General features: G+C 42.8%; 1 protein-coding gene across 1 annotated transcript; it reads right to left on the bottom strand.

Moving 5' to 3' along the window:
• Nucleotides 1-2,580: 2,580 nt before the first annotated feature.
• LOC117950150 (protein-glutamine gamma-glutamyltransferase K-like) lies at nucleotides 2,581-17,883 on the bottom strand. Its single transcript, XM_034880921.1, has 14 exons — nucleotides 17,747-17,883; nucleotides 13,857-14,134; nucleotides 12,930-13,121; nucleotides 9,121-9,372; nucleotides 7,980-8,098; nucleotides 7,764-7,871; nucleotides 6,842-7,019; nucleotides 6,598-6,736; nucleotides 6,312-6,504; nucleotides 4,823-4,976; nucleotides 4,407-4,691; nucleotides 3,655-3,815; nucleotides 3,418-3,554; nucleotides 2,581-3,308 (listed from the first exon to the last, which is right to left on the bottom strand). The coding sequence occupies exons 2-14, from the start codon at nucleotides 14,131-14,133 to the stop codon at nucleotides 3,149-3,151; spliced, it is 2,355 nt and encodes a 784-aa protein (XP_034736812.1). The 5' UTR covers nucleotide 14,134; nucleotides 17,747-17,883; the 3' UTR covers nucleotides 2,581-3,148.
• Nucleotides 17,884-20,912: the final 3,029 nt, after the last annotated feature.

Below are 20,912 nucleotides of genomic sequence, written 5' to 3'. Positions count from 1 at the left end.
GCACATGGGCATCAACCCTTCTTCTGTTCTCTGTGCAGTGCTGACAGACCTACAGGAGATGGTTGGGTGTATTATATGCATCATTGCAGCAGTGTTTACGTCAGCCCCGCAGACATCACACCCTTTTAGAGACTTTCGCATGTGAATCCAGACAGTTCACACCTCATGTTCTGGGACTTCAGCTCAGGTAAAATTCAATAATTATCACAAACAGTGGCCACACACACACAGAAAAGCACGCGCACCCACGTTAGTCGTGACGAAGAAAACCTCAAACCCTCCAGGGGCTTTATTGATTACAAAGCCATCACAGTCGAGGCAAACGTGTTGTTGTCTGACTAAGTGTGCAAACATTTGATCAGTAAAGAGCATATTGCAATATTGATCCCCAACATTCTGGCACAAAGCACATCAGGCTAAGGATTTGAAGCAACTTAGTCACTCTAAGATTTATGTTGTCTCGAGTGTTCATTAAATGAGTCTTCTTGTCGGAGTTAGGTACCCTATTTTTAAAATATCACTTTGACTCTTTCTGTTTTCAGAATATTTGGTTGGGATAGATAGTGTCACCATCTTCAAGCTCACTGAGAAGCCATTTTTTTTTAAGTCTGAATTTAAAGGTCTATATCTCAGTCTACTGTACCCAAGTCCTAGCCCGGAGCGACCATATTATGTGATAACGACAGAATCATTGGGGATATCCATCTCTGAACTGTAGAACTAACCCTGTTTCCTAAAAATGATGTCCCCATACAAACTAAATTGCATTGTCAATCTGGAATAAGGGGAAACTTATTTTCACCTGAATTATGGTCGCAGTTTTAAACAGGTGGTTACGTCAAACAAAACTACTCAGTGAGACTGAAGCAAGAAAACGTAGGTTTAAGTTATAATACGAATTTGTTGCGCAAGTATGTAAGTGACACACCGTATACATATAGGCTGTATTCAAAATACTGAAAAGAATATTGGGAACAGGCCGGGATTGCCGCCAGGCCACACACCCACACAAACATACACACCCACACACACCTACACACCCACACACCCACATACACCCCCTATTTTTGTGCCACTTTGACAGTGAAGAACTTTACATTTGATCCGTTTAAAGAGTCTTTATCCATTGTTTATTTCTAAGAAATACAATGTTAAAGGCTCCCTGCATTACCTTGTACTTCACATTATGCCCATTTAGCATCATGGCACAGCAAAAAAGTGACGAAGGAATGATGAAAGGAACTCAGTGAAAATACTTTGTGGACTGGAGGCTGGTTTGAAATGGGGGCACACACTGCAGCCCTCCATTGTTGACATAATTATGGAAATCGTATGTGCTCCATATATTAACCCCCCATTGTAAACAAATAACTGGAGCATCTAATTGAAGGGATTAAATGGATTCTTCCATATCTGTTTGGAATTATACTGTTTGCGGGGGTAAAAAAGGCAGAACAGGATATTCCCCACCCCAGAGTAGGAAAAACAAATTAAACACCAGTAAACTTTGCTTGTTACAAACTTCCAACAGTGTGAATATCAAAAACTATTTTTTACATGGCTTGTTGCCACTTCTGCAGTCAGAATTTGCAACAGCTTGTGCACTATATTTGGGACTTCTACGAAAGCTTAGAAATGGCAGAGGACGCTGGATGCTTCATGGAGACATTTTGACTTTCAAGCCCAATTTGTGTCTGAGTGTTATTTCCAGGCACCGTATGATGGAATTGCACTGCATCTCTTAAGCCCTGCCACTGTCAGGTAATGAGTCAGACAAACGCAATCATTGATTGCTTTCCCGTCTTAACCAATTTTGAGGTGGGTACAAGAAAATAGGAAAATCTGATTTGAGCCCTCCCAGATTCCACTTCATGAAAGCAGCATGAGATCCCTTGTGGAAACCCTCCACTATCTGTCTTGGCAATAAAGGTCAATCCCATCTAAAATCCCATTAATGTTAACAGCTCTGTACTCATCTTTCTGATAAAACCTCAAAAACCTAACCGAAGAACTGGCATTAGCTCAGGACCTTACTTGTTTTACATACAGTACATTAAAAAGCGGGCAAGACATGTATTAAGCCAGCTAATGAAGAACACATTTGTTAACTTGTGTTGAGTAAATTTCAGGAAATGTGGCTTAAACCACAGCTACTCTCTACCAGACACTGGCTGAATCTCAGTTCTCATAAATTACATTCACGGTTATGACGTCATAAGGGGAAGATTCCAGACCGGCCCATCTGAGCTTTCATTTTCTCAAAGGCAGAGCACGATACCCAGAGCTCGGTTTACACCTGTCACCATTTCTAGCCACTGGGGGACCATAGGCAGGCTGGGGTACTTCGAATTAATGTTAAAACATCTCAAAGTCAAATATTCCTGCCTTTAATGTCACAATAATTCAGCAGACTACAGGAAACATTTTGAATATTTTTTTGGTTTTAATATTTTAATATTAAATAACACAATACTTCTGTCAACACATAGCAAACTAAACAAAATAAATCACATTTATAAATACAAAACAGGATCTCCACGGAGAGCCTGTCTTTACCATTGTACACTTCTTTCATTAAAGCTGCCACATAGTCCAGCCTCTGCACCAACTGGGCACGGCTAGGCACTTTTAATGATATTTTGAACATTTTAAGAGGCTAAAAACACATTCAAAACTTGCCCTGTTTAAGCCTGTCGGGTACTAACTCTAGCAAGAGGATTACACGGTGTAGGTAGCACCGATTGGTTAGTTTTTCTCTCTACTGACAGCACTCCGAATTAACAAACAACAGAGCTACGTGTTGGAATTGATCGGGATTGTCCTTTAACGTGTCTTGAGTTGGTGTGCCTGGGTAGCTCACCTGGTAGAGCGTGCCTTCTCTCTCCCTTCTTTCTCATCTTTTTTGTCTAAAATTTTGTCCTAAAGTGCCTCTAAAAAAAATTGCGAGTTTTGTGTTAGCTAATACTGGTTTTAACAGAACATAAAATGTTCTCTCCCACAAACACCATCTGTGGTCATTTGCAAATTCTCCTGCAAAATAGAGCAGCACTGTAGTGTTATACTTTTGTAAATCTGGACTCCAACTTTTAATATCGATGACACAAAATGTATAACATTCAGTGTAAAAAGTGCCTCAATTTTCCAATCGCTATAGAGTGCCGTTGCTTTTTTCCGTCACAGTGATGTCGGCCACACCATGAACCTGTGTGAGCTGTTTGCAGTGTAATGAAGCCAGTAATTTCCTCGGCCCGGACAGGGTGGGGACGAAGTTCTCAATCAAAGACACTGAGGCGCGACTGCCAATATCTCTGAGGACAGGAAATGACAGTGGCAATCACAAATCACGGAAGCGAAAGATAGACAAGGTAGCTTAGAAAAAAAACTGAGCACAAAATAAATCAAGTTTTCACTGCTCACCCATAACGAATCTTTCGAGCTGTTAGGAGGCCAAGTCCTTCAGCGTGGAATTCCACTGCTTTCAGCACCTGTGGCAGTGGGTTGGTGAATGAAATCTCTACGGCCATCTTCTCCCCTACCACGGCCTCCCCGATCGGCTGTGTGAGAGAACAACAAGACCAGATCAGGATTCACATTTTAATCTTCTTAGCAGTAATATTTTCACAATTAAATGAATGAATGAATTGTCTATCTTACCTTTATGACTAGGTCTGGGGTCCTGAGCCGGAAACTGAACTGAGTAGCTAGGACCTGCTGTGTTTCTCTGACCCTGCTTGACAGCGTCAGCATTAGGGCGGCCTGGTCTATCAGTTGGTCCTTGTAGTCTTTGTACTCCAGAATCCACTCCAAATGCTTTACTGTAGATAGAACATGTAGGCAAAGTGTGTTGAAAGTTTGGATATAAGCAATAGTTTGGACATATTTGATTTCTCGCTGCGAGTTAGATGAGAATACGATACCTCTCTTATATCTGTCTGGTAAATGTAAAGCTACCACCACCAGCAAGTTAGCTTAGCTTAGCACAAAGACTGCAAACGGGGAAACAGCTAGCCTGGCTCTGTCCAAAGGTAACAAAATCAGCCAACCTGCGCCTCTAAGGCTCACAAATAGTTTTTTTTACCACTATGAAATCCGCAGTGTATGCATTTAACTATTTCCTGACTGCAGTAAAGTTTAAATTAATTACAGTAGCTTTAGAGGTCTGGCAGGTGCAGTTTGCAGCCCATATGCTAGGCTAAGCTAACCACAGACAGAGGGATGTCAATCTATCTATCTCGTATTTCTTAAATGCCAGTGGACGCAGTGGACTGAAAAGGCTGTTCCTTGTGACTAGTCTTTGCCTTTTGCAGAAGTTTCTACCAGGGAAAGACAATCGCAGATGCACTTCTTTTCAAACCCTGAGAAAACACTGGGGGCCAAACCCTCCCTGGGTAAGAAGCTCCACTCACCCTCATTGGGCAGGATTTCCACATCTGTCCTGTCCTTTCTGACTGTGGCCTTGTTGACACCGGTGTAGTACATGACCGCCACCTGGCTATTCAGAGTGAGCCCGCGTTTCTCCGAGCTGCTGTTTCGCAACACGATGGTCAGCTCTGCATCTCTTCCCATTTTAGGCCCGTCACCATCCATGGTCACTTCTATAGTAACATCCTTCGCCGTGGGAGAGGAATATGCCTGTGCTTTCGAGCCATAGCTACAAGCTGTTTCCACAGCAATGCGTTCCTCCTCGGTACCTGGGGAATGATTCAAAATGTTGAGTTAATTCAATACAACATACATTGATCAAAGATGTTTGACAGTGGTTTTCCATACTCTGAGTTCCTTTAAATGAACATTTTAGTGTATGCATTTTGTTTGGTGATACCTTCAGGGTATTTGTAAAGGTGTGTGATATCATTGCGTTCATCAGTGCCGACAGCCTTTGTGCTGATGAAGTGGCCCACGACCTGTTTCTCACTGAAGATTTGAGTGAAGGTCCCATCTATGTTTCTCTGCCAGTAGATTTTATCACTGTTCACCTGAAAGTGTGCCGATAAGAAGGGAGTCAGACAGCAAAGACCGGTTTAGATTGGAAGCGGCGTAGATCATTTGATGTGTGCAGAATGGTTAATGGTTCACCCACAGAGCCCACATAACGCATCAATACAAAACACCTGAAAATCAATTGCTCCTGTAGGTCAACTATGTGAGGAAAAACTGTGTTTCAAAGGGTTTTCCTTAAGCATAAATTCCGACCATTCTTTGCAAGCCCTACAACTGTGCTCTTAAAGGCCGTGACACACCCACCTGATAAACGGGAGGCGGCAATCGGACTCAATGACCAAGCTGATTGGTGGAGTGTTAACTCAGATATGATGAGTGGGATGAGCGTGACTAGAGTCTCTCAAAATTTGAAGAAAATCTTTTAAACTGACCTTTGCCGATCTGAAATGAAGACAGATTCAGCAGCTGCACGGCCTATTTCTCCTTAAAAAGTTTTCAGGAACACGTTTTGGTGAACCATTTTCATGAATTATGAGATCGTATTCCAAAAGAGCCGGCGTGATGGTCTGGTTTTGAAATTTTGGAGAAGCCAGACCCACGTGACGTTTTCATCCAATCAGCTGCCGGTTTTCCTTTTTGGGCAACTATACAGGTTACAGCCCGACCGATAATGGATGTAAGACCGATACCAATATTTGGTTATTTAAAAATCAGATATTCGGATATATCGGCCGATATTTCGCGTAACAAAACATAAACAGATTTCCCTAACAGTTATTTGCAGTTATTTATGAGTTCTCATTAAAATCATATGAATATTATTTGTTCTGTTGTCACAAATAATCTAAATATATTAAAGTTCTGATGAATAAAATATATATAAACTTAAGACATTAAATTTATAGTCTTTTACACAAAAACACAATAACAAAAAAAAAAAATCTGTGTTGCCAACAGGGACATTATAGAGCGCTCTCTGGTGGACAGACTATTCAACACCAACACTCATAACATGGTTGACCGTTTTTATTTTATTTTTTAAATATTAATTCATCAGAATCATGTATTTGTCATTATAAAGGATTCTGATGAATGAATATTTAAAAAAACTAAATTATAAAATGTATCGGCCAATATTAATGCCGTAACCGATAGATTGGGAAATGCCTAATATCAGCCCTCCGACATATTGTTAGGGCTCTAATACAGATTAACACTGCCTGCTATTATGTAAATGAATTACTGTATGTCCAGCGCACGCGCACAATGCACGCTCCAGTCGGCGTCGTTTCGATGTGTTCTAAGGACGTTTTTTGAGCAACTTGGGGAGACCGTCAGTCCGACTGAAGTAAACTATATATTCCACAAACCTCTGCGAACACAAACGGAGTGTCATGTTTGAGGTAGACTTGACCATTGATCACAGCAGCGAGAGAAGCAGGGCCACAGCGGTAGGTGCCCTGGCTGGTCTCCTGAGGCGTGGCATCGACAGCTTGCCAGCCCCCATATCCTGGGGGCAAGTCTGGACGAGCCATCCAGCAGTCGTTCCACACATGGAAGTTCCTTCAGAGAAAAACTCAAAGGTCAGGCTTCATAAACTAGAGAGCAAAACACGCCACGATAAGGCCGCATCACAATGATGGTGACAGGACATACCAGATAGAGTCAGCGTTGAGGTAATCTATAGGCTCCAGGTTCTCGTCCAGGTATACATCTGTTGTCAAGGAGATGTCTGTGTCGTGAGCTGAGCTGAAGTTGGTTACAGTTCGACTGGGAATGCCCAAACACCGTAAAACTGAACAGAACACAGAGTTGAGAGAACCAGTCGTCAATACCTCGGGGACATTTACACATATACTGTACAAGCATGTCTTGGAAACATGGGATGCAATCAGCTAACCTGCAGTGACTACGCAAGCAAAGACCCAGCACTGGCCATACTTAACAGGGCTCCCGTTGTTTTTATGGTACTGCTTCAAGATTTCCACACTCCCACTCCACACTGTTGGACAAGTTCCAGCAGAATAGTCTCCTGACCAGTTTCCCTCCAGGACACCACTGTCATCAGGGGAATTGATCTGGATAAAAACAGAAAGTGTTGTTCCTTTTTTATACTTCTGAGTTTGAGGCTATACACTGCAAAAGAACTCCATCCCTTGTAGATCAAGATTATGCTTTCTTCTCTGACAGGAACATGAACAAAGTAACAGTTTAAATAAGCGGGTCTTCATTTACATAAAGTGAGGGTTTGGCGTAATTTCACCCTAGGGTCCTTGGTACCATCACCTCGAGCCAAACAACAACATGGAACTCAATATCTTGTAAATTATCCCCTTAATAATGCCAGAAATGACACCAAACGTCTGCAGTAGTACAAATAAATAAAAGCCCTGGCTTGGAATTTTTACATTAAGGCCCCTTCAAGGCAAATGTTAGCTGCGAGATAGTGCATGCCTTGGCAAAGGTCTGCACAATCAAAGTATAGGACAACTTTAAAAGTTTGACCTGATGATGTCTAATGCTGAAATGTCAGAGAATCACCAAAGTTATTACAAAAAACCGAGCCCTGGGTCTCCTGCTCTACCTTTGAGAAAATGAGATACAGTATTCAGATACTGTATTAGGGGACCACTAAGGTCTATATAAAGGAGACTTCAAATACAGTTTTAGGAGACCACTAAGGTCTATATAAAAGAGACTTCAGATCCTGTATTAGGGACCATTAAGGTATTAAGGACTATATAAAAGCATCCAAAGAGCACCATGTCATAGGACCTTTGAGGTAGGTAGATCAGGTGAAGAAATAGTAAAGTCAGTCTCACCATTGCTGAGATGACTCGCACCACATTAACCGGGTCTCCCCAACCAGACGGAGGAGTTCCACTCTTTTCCAGGACAAAGAGACAAGCGGCTAGAATCCCATCATCAAACTGAAACCAAAACAGAGAAAACACAGGGAGGGTGGCGAGAGCCACTCAGTTTCTATCCACTGCTCAAACCTTTACAGCAAACACTGAAAGATCACACAAACCACCCACCTGTCCATAGTTCCATGTCCGATCTCCAATTTGATTCTCTGTACCGTAATAGGTTCGTCCAATATCATTCAGGACATATTCCTGCCTTTCGCTCTCTGAATCCATGAACACTGCATCATCTGACAGAGAACAAGTACGAACATTTAAAAAATAATTCCGGAAAATAACAACTTCTCATTTTGAAAATTGAACTTTTATGTGAATTTTGGTTAATTACAAAAACTGCATGTCCTTTTAACTTTCTAAATGTGTCTCAGTCTGTGAAAATCTAGTGACAATTGTTTTGAGAAATGTTAGTGAACAGATTTGTGGCCATGTCTAGATGAAAAGCTTGTAAATTGACTAGACAAGGGCCAGCTGAAATTGTCCTATCAAGTGTTTCAGAGGGTATGGTGTAAAAATGGGAATATCACTTTTTGTTTCTTTTTTTTTTTTTTCTTAAAGACATAGTTTGACGTTTTAAAACATACACTTGACGTGAGGGAATAATACCACCAGTGAATGGATGTGCTAAATGACTGTGTTTATGGGGGACGGGGTATAGTTTTAGCTCGAGACAATAATGTCTATAGATTTGTATGACTGTATTTTATACCGTAAATACTTTGTCTGTGTTGTGCCATATACCTGCCTAGAGACTACGGGCAGAAACTGGCAATTTGCCCAAACCTGGTACATAACATTTAATGTTTTTTGTGCAATGTCGCTGTTAATAAATTACAATTACAATTACTGCCTGTGTGTTAAGTATTAGGCAACAGCACCAGCCGCTTAGCTAAGCTTAAAGAAAACGGGGAAACAGCTAGCCTTACTAAAATACATTATTTACCTTTACTATATGGCCATTTGACTGTATTGTAAGGTGTTTCTGATATTTTGACCACCCTTTGCAGTATATGAACTAGATGTATTGTTGCTGTTAGGCAGAAACCTACTAGTGACCCTTTGTGTCTGTTTGTGGGTTTTTACAAAAATTGAAACAGTGACAAGGTGACTTCATCTGACTTTGACTCAGGTAAATCGCTCAAAACCATGTTTTCCAATAAGCATTAACACTTTTGGACACATAAGATTTCACCTGACAGCAACAATATCTTCCTCATATGTGTCTTGGATGCTTTCTTTGTTATCCTGTGTTTACCTTCACACCAGGGGTTGAACAACAGGTAGATGTCATTGGCCGGGTCATGGTTGGAAACGGCCTGGCCGTTTGCGCAGCTGGTTTCCACTGTGAGTTGATAACGGCCAATGGGCGCCGTGGGGGGCGAATTCACTGACAGCATAATCCGTTTGTTATCCTGTTTCACAACAGCAGCCTCCCAACGACTGTCCTCCAACTCCTCCACCAAAGGAATAATTACAAGGGTTCCCTTAGACACCGATGGCAGTGGCCCTGAGAAAGGGAGAGGAGATATAGCACGTCGCTACTATTACACCATCGCCATCCGTCTTAGCCACACCTGCATTCCTACTTTAGTGTGTTTGAATAAACAGAAACCCAATAGAAACTATGCAGATACACACACACACACACACACACACACACATACAGTATGTCATCAGGACATATTTTGATCTCAGTGTAGCTCTAGTAGAAAATCACAAGCAGACACACACACACACACACACACACACACACACACACACATGCACGCAAGCAAACACGCACCCACGTACGCACACATACACGCACGTACGCACACACAGCATGTCATCAGGACCGATTTTGATCTCAGTGTAGCTCTACTGAAAGAATCAAAAGCAGACACACACACGCACACACCCACCCACACACACACACACACACACACACACACAAACACACACACACACACACACACACCCATACACACACACACACACACACACACACACACAGCATGTCATCAGGTCACATTTTGATCTGAGTGTAGCTCTACTAGAAAATCAATCTTTGGCAGCAGTTTGCTGTTTGTTAGTTATATGAACAGATATAGGAACTTTACTGTGACTGTAGGGCTTCTGCATCATGGGTTTAAAGAGAGAAACGAAAGCTATAATAAAGAAACTCACAATGTCCCACATCGCATCCAGCTACAAGAGCTTTCCACCCAAACTCAGTGTGTAAAACTACAGCCCCTGCAGATTTTTGTTGTTGTTGCTGTGTGTACAAATGTCTTTACAGAACCGAGTCACCATGCGAGCTGTGATCACCTGAGCTGGTTATTTGGGCAGAGTCACTACTGATTGTGTGAGGTAATAAGAACCTGGAGCTGCCTCCAAAGAAAGTAATAAAACTGCCATGAGAAACATTCAAGCCAATGCATTACTCCTGCCAAGACATTTTTGTTGGTGACTTCCTGTCCTACATCTGAATCAGGCTAAAATTCTACATTTGTATAAGCAATATTAAAATAATTTCCATTCCACATTTCAATGACATTTTCTAAGCATTTTGGAAATATCATGAACAAAAGAGGACGAAGCCTTAAGGCCGTTTTATGCTTCTGCGTCGAATCGACGGCATACCCTCACAGATCCCTCTGTGCCGTCGGCGTAGCCTGACGTGCACTTCTCAAAAAATGTGACTACATGTCTCTCCGCTTCATTTCTCGGTTCTTCTTCTCCATAAACAACACAAAATCAACTTTTCCTGCTGAAGATGTCTCACCTTGGGCAGAGAGCACAAGAGAGACGCTTAGTTTCTCTCACTACGACTTTAGAGTCAGTACTCGCTCTGAAGCTTATCGCCATCACTCTCTCACTTCTCTCTCTACCCTACACTCCCACACACACACACACACACACACACACACACGCATGCCGACTGACTCGACGCACACACCAGCGCTCAAGTTGAAACACCAGGCCGCTACGGATAAAGCTCTGCAAGGAGCCACAGGGGGCGCCAACGCACGGGGGCCCCAGCAAAACAACTCACATAATGCGGCAGCCCCCTGCATTGATGGGGCCTAATAATTCCACTGTGAAATGTCAACTTCGCAGCCAACATATCTCATTATCTAAGAAGCAATACAGTCTACTCCCAAGCGGGATCCATCCTTTTCTGTCTACTGACTCCAGGGCCTTTACCCCCCCTTGAACAACACTTTTACATGTTCAGCCCAGCAACAGGTGAGACTGTGAGGAAAGCGACTGTCAGCGTTCAATTGGCCCCACGTCATCATTCTGTGAGGTTTTATGAACGTGCAGCCTCTCTGAGCCGATAGGGACTGTCATTGACTTTCACTTGAATTTTAAATGAATTGTTTTGTCATGCCGTGCGGTATGTCTCAGAATACAGGGACTGGACTGAGTACAGGGATCTGTGAGCTTGGTTGAAAACGGTTTGAACTGAGATATGACCAGAGGAATGGCCCCATTTCATTTAAAAATGAAATATCCACCATTTGGAGAGTGGTGGCAGGGTTTTCAAAAGACAAAAAATGATCATTATGTGCAGCTTGCTATGAGTCCTGCTTGTTGCTGGTGTGGGAGATGGCTTTTTTTAAACTATTGGATCATTCATGGTCAGTGTTATATTGTTTTTGTCATACCATCAAATTGTTTAGTCCTTTTTTGTGATAGTTGCGGACAAAAATTCTTGATTATGTGGCACATTTCATCAAAATATGCAATGACATGTAGGATATTTATCCAATTTTATGCAATGAAATTGCAGGAACTTGCAAAAATTACGGTTTTACGGATGAAAAACAGACTGGATTTGTCCTGTCGCGTAATTATGTCACTTCATAACATTCCCATGGCAACAGGGACAATGGCTGCTCTCGTGTGAAGTAAAGGCAACCTTTTTACAACTTTCTGCTAAGATATTTGTGATTTTTCTGCATTGAAAATGCAGGGATTATGAAATCACGCAAGGCCCGCATTTATTTTGAGCGGAAATCAGCGATTTCTGTGGTGAAAGTGCAGCGTATTTGAAAAAATGTGTACTTTGGCTGATTATACATTGAATTGTGGACCTAATAGGTTAACACTTGAAACACTGAATATGGTCATGAGGGTAAAAGAATTATAATTCTGATATATATTCGCAGTCCTTCTGTAAAAGAGACGTTGTAATTAATCTCGTCAAGCTTCAACTACGATTGTAGGATCCTCTCTGCCTTCCAGTACGCAACACAATGGGAGAGGGAGCAGAGACAGTTGGTCTGGTCCAGTCGGGAAAGCTCTATCCCTTGAGCATAGCAACCAGGACTGTTACCATAGCAATAGGAACTGTCGTGAAAATCTCTCTTTCTTTTTTTCTCTCTCTCTCCATCGCTGCCTCTCTCTCTCTCTCGCTCTCTCTCACTCTTTTCCTCCCTCCCCCTCTCTCTCTCCTTCCCTCTCTCTCACTCACTCACTCTCTCTCTATCCCTCCCTCCCTTTCTCTCTCTCTCTCTCCCTCTCTATCTATCCCTCCCCTCTCTCTCCCTCCCTCTCTTTCTTGCTTGCTCTCTCCCTCCTTCTCTCTATCCCTCCCGCTCTCCCTCCCTCTCTCTCTCCCTCTCTCTCTTTCTTTCTCTCAATAAGTCTTTCTATCCCACGCAGTAAAACAATCTGAACAGCTCCACACACACAAGCAGAAAACTTCTGATCCATCTTTCCATTCCTCCCACGGCCCTCGGCTCATCACCTTCTTCTCCTTCCCATGACTGCCCCGATAGAGGGGGGTCTTAATTATCAGGTGCAGCCCTGCACAGCGTATCACCGGGGATCAGGCTGGATCCAGGTTCACACTTGGCCTCAGAGGCGAGAAATGTGGATCCTTAATTTCAATGTGCATTGATGTCACCTATGGAATCATAGTTGTTTTGAAAGTCTCTATTTTATAATGTTATTCTGGTGTCTATTTAGAAGCATTAACACTGGCAACACTTCACAGGGTTGTATGGAGCTGAAATACAGTGCTTAAATTCCCTTTCAGAAAGCTCTACACTACTTCTGTCATGGAGTCAAACCAACCTGTATTAAGTTGGAGGTGAAGTTTGTCAGTGCTGGGGTCAAAGGGTCGAGACAGCGTAATCCACATCTGGAAATTTTGTCCTCGGCGAATAACAAAGTCATCACTTTGGTAGAGGTTTGTGTGGTGCTCTGTGCGGTTCCCCCCTGATTTGCTTTTCATCAGGTCTACTGATCGCACCTTAAGGAGAAGTTCTGCGAAAACAACAACAAACACATGAGGGTGAAGTCTTTCTCGTGGCCGGCATTGACTTTGGTTAGGAATGCACCCGATCCAGGATTCAGCTTCAGATGTGGCCGAATATTGGGCTTTTTGACGGGTGGTGGATTTCTGCCTATCCTCAGAATTTTTTTCCACCGAACCAAACCCTACGCTTGCATACGGCGTGCTACGCTGGTCGAGGTAATGACGCCACCGCTGATTACGGGAAGGTGTTTACGTAGGTGGTTCGTTCGATGCAGCAGGCTGTGAGAAAGTGAAAATGGAACTCGTGAGCAGGAAAAGTGTTTGGCAGTACTTTCAGTCCAAAGAAGGCGACTCAAGACGAGCCACGTGTTCAATTAGTAATGCCCATTTGTCTTGTGGTGGCGAGGACCCTAAACAATACACAACATCGCCACGGTTACAACATTTGAATATGAAACATCTGACAGAATTTGAGTTGTGCATGAAGAAATCTACAGAGATCCGCCAAAAGGCAGCAACTTCAGGTAGGGCGAAGGAAGGACAGTCCCAGCAATGGACGTTGTTTACGTCATTAATGTGGTTGCTGTGGTACTGAGGATGGGAGGAGGATTCGATATTTGGATTTGGTAGAATCTTAACTATTTGATTCGGAATTCGTCCAAACCCCAAAAATCTGGATTTGGTGCATCCCTAACACTGGTTGATAACTGACACAATTGTGAGCTCTCTGAGCTGCCAGTTACCATCAAGCTCGCTGTCACCAGTCTCAGGCTTCTCGCCATTTGTCCCGTGCTCCTTATCATCAGTCCCTGTGACCAAGGTGTGGTCGTCCTCATTTGGCTTGCGGCAGCAGCACGGGCAGACCTTCCGCAGCCACCTCCGACATGCATTTTCTGTCACAGAATTGTTTTCCTCTGGTTCTTCCTTCTCGTCCTCTCTGTCTTCCCCAAATGCGAGAGTGACAGCTGGAAACCGACCCACCCCAGAGCTGCCTCTGATTGATCGCGTCTCGACAGGCATCCTGAGGACACAGAGGTAAAACACAAAGAAGCAGAAATTGGTGCTTTGCCTTGAACACGACACAGAAGTCCTTACCAAATCATATGCGGGTCCATTTTTAACACTCACAAGATCACCTGCTTTGCAATTGTCATTCAAATTAAAACCAACCATTTCTCCTACTCGTTGGCAAAAGATAGGGAGCTTGTTGCTCCACGGATGGCCCCCGATAAACTACACAAGGTGCTATAATACATTTTTGTGTAAAGTTTACCACATGACCAAAAACAATGTGTTAAAGGTGCCCTGCCAAATGTATTTCATGACTTTGTGTTAATGCCTGAAGTTCTACCATGGACTCTTTTCTTTGGACATTTTGTGGGAAAAATGCCTTGGTTACCTTGTTTCACGCCATTCCAGCGTGGTATATAAAGCCAGCTGGAAGACTTTTGGGCCAGTTCTCATTAATACCAGCTAAGCTGCTTGACTTTGATTAGCTAACAGCTAGCCAATGAGAGGCTGCAAGTAAGTAAAAACCTTTTTGTGTGGCAGAGCACCTTGAAATTATTGTTTAGTGACTGTTTGATCACAAACATGTGACACTGGATGATTCATTATTAACAATTACGTATGTGTTGTGAATCACTAATTTATCTAAAGAAACATAGATAAGCTATGGTTTTATAACTGAAGGGAAGAATACATACATAGTGATATATATCCCGTATTTCTTCTGTTCATTTAGGGCTTTAAGGTACAGTCAAATACATGAAACACTTATACTGAAAATACATACTGAAATTACTGTACCGATATTTTGATGATGTAGCCGATTGCAGAGGGAATGCAATCATGTCTTTGCACGAAAAAGCTTTTTCTTGCAGTAAGAATATGACATAAATACTATTTTGATTCCCTGATATTGCTTCTAAACAGAGAATAAACCGTGCGACTAGCTTGCATTTTTCATTTCATTATCCCTTACATCAGTGATACCTTCAGGACACATCAGGAGCTGATCAATTAGCTAAATCACAATCTGATTTATTAAGTCAGTGAAAATTTCCCAAAGGTTTGTGCTCCGATGGAAGGGCGCCCCGAGCAGTTGGGGGTTTGATGCCTTGCTCATGAGCACCTTGGCAGTGCCCAGTCCACCGCCATACTTTGGTCCGTATGGGGACTTGAACCACGACCCTCCAGTACCCAACCCAACTCCCTACTGACTGAGCTGCTGACACCCCCCCCTATGAAAACAGTTTCACTTATTTTTATAATAATCAAAACACAATGCTTTAGAGTCCCATTTCTCTGAGAGCTAAGGAATCGAACAGTGCATGAACTTAAATCCATCCTATTTCACTCTAATTTCCCCCCTCTACTCATTCGCCTATCATCTGCTCCCCTCACTCTAATTTGACTGGCATCCAAGAAATCCAAGAAATGCTACAACACTGCTGAAAACACACACTTTACATTCTGTGGCAACAGGGACAGTTATGTAGTAACCAAACAGGCTCAGATGAGGCCATGCAAGGCAGACAGTCAGTTCACTCCTTATTCACATTCCAATGACACTGAGACAGCGCGCAAGAGTACAATAAATCCAAGACAAACAGGATTGTGAGTCATTTACATTTACTGCTGACTGACAGAGAAGGGTAAACAGCTTAAGAAAACAACTGATTAAACATGCTAACTAACACTGTATATATGCATTAGGCGAAAGCTTTAAGCAGAGTCTTCTCTCACAGAAAAGGCAACAGCAACACTTGGTTTAACAGCTCAGCAGCTAAAATGTTACTTAGTAAAATACAGTATATTTTCTCCCATTTGCATTCAATGAACCAGATGGAACAGTGACTTTATGTGTTGTAGTGACGTAGAGATGGGCGACTAAGAGGCCATGCTAGCTTTGTGAGAGAGGTTTGCAGCCGGCATTCACTATGTTCAACATGTTAGTTTAGCGCATTAGCGTGCAAACATTGGTTAATCAGCACAAAATGAAGCTGAGGCTGATGGGATTTCCATTACTTTGGCAGGTAATTGGTGATTCACCTTGAGGGGGACAGGAATATCGGCACATATCCTTCAATAAACGGTAGCGCTAGAACCTAAAAGTCGATGGATCTGCAAAGTCAGCAGGATTCATCCTCTGGGGACCATGAATGTCTGTAAACAGCTTCATAGCAATCCATTAAGTAGTTGAGATTTGTCAATCTGGATCAAAGTGGCAGGCCAACTGACCAACGTTCCATCCCATGCTGCTAGCAGGTAACTAGCTGTTTTAGCCCCATCACTGATGCATTTTCACCCCCACAATAATTTATAACTTGGAAGCCTCAGTGGGTTGTGAAAGTTTACTGCAGGGGGCACCCACAAGGGGTTTCTAAGCCAAAATGAAATCCACCACAGCACCTGTGTCAGTGCCAATAAAAAGAGGAAAAAGATTGCTTGGAATTGTGCTCCATATGGTTGAGATTACAGTCTGCTATCAGGGCATCTTAAATCCCAAAATGGAGCACACACACCCACCCACATACACAACAACACACTTATTTACCAATGCCTCCAATAATATGTTTGACATAATGTTTGCACTGCACTGTAAACTAACCCAGTGAGATAAGGTGGTACGGTAACCTTCAACCAGCTGCACAGCAGTGATAGCAACATATTAGATCTGTGCCCGACAGATGAAGCTGCTATGATATGAGATTGTCATCTCTTCATCATCCGCTGTGTTATATTGTAACTACTCAGTGCAGGCTTTCTCTGGGTCCCTCTGGACCAGGGCACATGTCTGGGCTAATACATGCTATATAAGCCCATGCATGTGCAAGTGAATTATGCATACAGATCTAGATCAAGTACCCATGACTCCCATGACATTAGAAGCAAATACAGAGTACTGATAATCCATTTTCATACTTCTTCCTCGAGGAGGGTGGTAATCCAGTAAACATCCCTCGGCTACAATCATGACCCGTTGCCTTGGGTCTAACTCATAGTTGAACTACAACGCGGAACCAAACTGATAACGTCAGAATTAAAGCCTTCATAGGTTTCAATTCTACACACAAACACTGTCTTTGTATTTGTGTTTCTCCCCGAGCCAAATCCTGTAAATGTCCGTCTCGTTTCCATCGTCTCACAACATTGCTTGATTAATCTGGCTTGCTACACTCTTTAAGATAAAAATGTGGCAGATGTCGGACATCTCTATGTTGCTAGGAGCCACATATGATATTTTACATTTTGTGAGGAAAGGATCCCTTCCAGTCAAATAGTGCCATGCAAAACAAATACACATCTGTCATGGCTGCCTCATGCAGTCGTGAGTAAAGAATGTAAATCCATTCAAGAGAGAGATCCACAGGTAAAGCCATGCATGAAAGGACACTCGGCAAACTCTTGGACTATTATGTGCATGATCTTGACATGACAGCAGAGTCAGGATGTCTCCTTTTTACTACAAATCAGGTGAAGTACTTTGACATGAAATCCTAGGGGAACTCTGCTCAGGAGACAAGTTTGAACGTGAGTAAAATTGTTAACAACGTGAAGTAAGAAATCAAAGGCCTAACTATCTGGCTGTGTATAGACAGAGCTGCAAGTGAAACTGATTCAAACTCACTCAGTTGAACAGCAGACAAAATGAGACGATGCAGACTGGAGGAAGAACTCTTCTGTTCGCTGTGTCTGTGTGGTTTGCAACTTTTAGTTCGGACCTCCCTTTAAATACTAAGACAGAAGCTAAGACTGTGCCACGCCTTCTAGCTGCACAGACAGCAGTCAGGCGAAATACTTCTCTGAAAGCAACAAGTGAAATCATTTTGGCAGGGAGCCAAGCAAACATTTGGAATGAAATATTTGACCATATTAAGCAAAAACAGTGTGATATCTCTCCAAAAAAAAACAAAAAAAGAACTTTATTCTTAGTTTGTGGTCAGGCACGTTCAAACACAACATACAACAATATGTATTAATCATACCAGAGAATAAATTAATGCTGTACATAAACCTTGTGTTGTTTTCCCATCAAAATGGAATATTATCCATTTTATCATCACTTTGTTTTCAATGTTTGTCTACGCTACTTAACACGTTATTAATTTTAGTTTTACAGTTATTTTTAGAATTTGTGGTCAATAAACCTTATTTATAGGAAATTATACCTAAGGTTTGGAAATTAGGAATTATATCAACTAAAATTAAATGAATGGATGTTGATGGATAATCACAGACTGGAATATGTCAACTTTTCCTCAATACTATTTCAAAACCACTTCAATGTGTTTTTTTTTTAATCAACTGTCTAATTAATGCTGGCACAAAAGTGGACATGGCTAGTTTGGATCATTACTATTAAAAATAATTTGAATTATTACTGTCCCGGCCCTGTCCTGAATTAATTCATTTATTGACTAATTCATTACCTTTATATTGGACAATCCTCAAAGTGACTCTCATAAAATCTGGAGGGAGGAAAGGTCACTTATTGGTGAAAAATAATAATCATGAACACAGTAGAGGTAGATGGTGCTACATGAAGACTTACACTACCACAGAAGAAATACATTAGAGGCGTAAGCTCCCTATTCAACTCAACTCTATTTAAATGTCCCAAGGAGTGATGTCATTGAGCCAGCTTGCACAATACCAGTACTGGAGCAGTTAAATGGAATTCAGCCATCACTGATTTTTTCTTTAGGGATTGGGTTCCTCTTTACTTTTGCGTAAAGTCTAATTAATATGACATGATTTAGTTGACTGAATTATCCACACTGACTGGTTGAGCGGGTTTTCACTGAGTTTCGCAAATGTGTGATTGGCCAACTGGAAACAAAAGCAGTCTGATTCTGTTGCATCATTTAGAGGGAAAATGAGTGTCAAGTTAAGTATTGAACAAATATTTGTCTGATGCCATTGGTAACGGAAACAACAACCAAGGCAGGAACGTCCTTACAGAGACCTTACCTGTAAAATCGTAGCACGATTATTAGCCTTTAAAAGCCCACATCGGTTTTTAGCTTTGCCAGACCTTCCTCCACAGTCTTGGGGATGAGGGTCTGACTAGTCCAGACAGCATTCCAGGAGGGGGGAAAAATGTGCACTGGTTTCTTGGTATTTCTTTAAACCAATCAGAATCATCTTGGGCGGGGCTGCTGCTGCAAAATAGCCTCAGGAAGGAACTTGTTTTGGTTTTCCGGTGGCAACGGAGCAATCCTGGAAGTGGAACTTTGTGGATATAGACTAGTTCTTAGCTAGGGGCGTGTGGCTCTAGGGAAGCCAATGTCGGTAGGTGGTGACATTTTGTACAGACATTCATGGTGCAAAGACATTGTAGCCTACTGACTTTGCTCATCCTCTGATTTTTTCTCTGACACCACCCTGAGGTTGACATTTGTGGTTTTGAGTAAACGGTTTCGACAACTATTCCAATTCAACCCTGCCTGCCTTTAATCAGTTTGTAAATTGCCCCACAAGGAAGAACGGAACAATCGACCTCATGTATGCGAATGTCAGAGACGCATACACTGCCACTCCACTGCCACCGCTGGGAAGATCAGATCCCAACCCGGTCTTCCTACATCCCAGTACATTCCACTTGTCCGCAGACAACCTACCAGCACACGCTCCATCAGGAAACGGTCTCCTGAGGCAGAGGAGGCCCTGAGGGACTGCTTTGATTTGACAGACTGGAATGCACTCCAGGAATCATATGGTGATGATGATGAGGGGGTCACACACTGCACTACCGACTACCTGAATTTCTGCATGGACATTGTAGTTCCCACAAAAACTACGCTGCTTTCCAAATAATGAACCGTGGATCATCAGCGATGTCAAGGACCTCCTCAATAAAAAGAAGAGGGCGTTTATAGAGGTTGTGAGGGCATGAAAACCATCACTGGCTGCAAGTAGAAGAGGAGCATAGTAGAGAGGGGTGTGGTGAGGGCAAACCAGGTCAACCGGTTCCACAACAGGTTTGATTGCCCTGCTCCTGCTGCACTGGCCTGCCCAACCCCCCCCCCCCCCCCCCCCCCCCCCCCCCCCCCCCCCCCCCCCCCACCACACCTCCCACCTACTCCATTCTGTTCACAGCATGCCCCCCACCCTCTTGCTCACCTCTACAATCAACTGTACCTAGCGGCTGCTACTTCACATCCTCAGACCCAAAGTCAGCCACTCACTGGACCGGCCCCAGTTTGCAGATCAGGAGAAGGTGGGCGTGGAAGATGCCATCATACTACACAGAGCGGAATCTTATATGGAAAAGTGCTGTAAGTATCATGTTCTTTGATTTCTCTAGTGCATTTAACACCATTTAACCTGTCAGACTGAGAGTCAAGCTTGTGCAGATGGGGGTTGATGCCCACCTGGTATCCTGGATTACAGACTATCTGACAGAGAGACCACAGTTTGTCAGGCTGAAAGGCTGTTTCTCTGCGACTGTTTTCTGCAGCTCCGGAGCACCTCAGGGGACTGTGCTATCACCGTTCTTATTCACCCTGTGCACTTCGGACTTAAGCAAACTTCTCGGAAGTCATTCTTAAAAAAGGAAGATGTGTTCAGAGTTTTGCCGACCGGATACGGTCAAAGTTTAATATATCAACTGCCGTTGCTCTGGTTGGTTGTAGCGCTGTCCAATTGCATGCAGAAGGAATTTCAAAGACAACCATTTATCCCGCCCCTCAGATTGAGCACAGCCAATGGGAAGTTCACATTGGCATCAAGACGCTGGGTCTGGCTTGTCAGGCTTTGTGATTCCTCCCCTCCCAAAATTGCCCCCCCCCAAA

This window comes from Etheostoma cragini, chromosome 9, assembly GCF_013103735.1.
Source record: "Etheostoma cragini isolate CJK2018 chromosome 9, CSU_Ecrag_1.0, whole genome shotgun sequence".
Taxonomy (NCBI): domain Eukaryota; kingdom Metazoa; phylum Chordata; class Actinopteri; order Perciformes; family Percidae; genus Etheostoma; species Etheostoma cragini.
The sequence above is the reverse complement of the archived record's forward strand: the minus strand, read 5'-3'. Positions and strand labels throughout refer to the sequence as shown.

Excerpts from the sequence above, each read along its gene's own strand:
- LOC117950150 (XM_034880921.1), bottom strand. The coding sequence starts at position 14,133 with ATGCCTGTCGAGACGCGATCAATCAGAGGCAGCTCTGGGGTGGGTCGG. Across the intron at positions 6,737-6,841 it reads TGCTTGCGTAGTCACTGCAG|TTTTACGGTGTTTGGGCATT; the intron begins GTTAGCTGATTG and ends TGTTCTGTTCAG. Across the intron at positions 3,555-3,654 it reads CCCCAGACCTAGTCATAAAG|CCGATCGGGGAGGCCGTGGT; the intron begins GTAAGATAGACA and ends TCTCTCACACAG.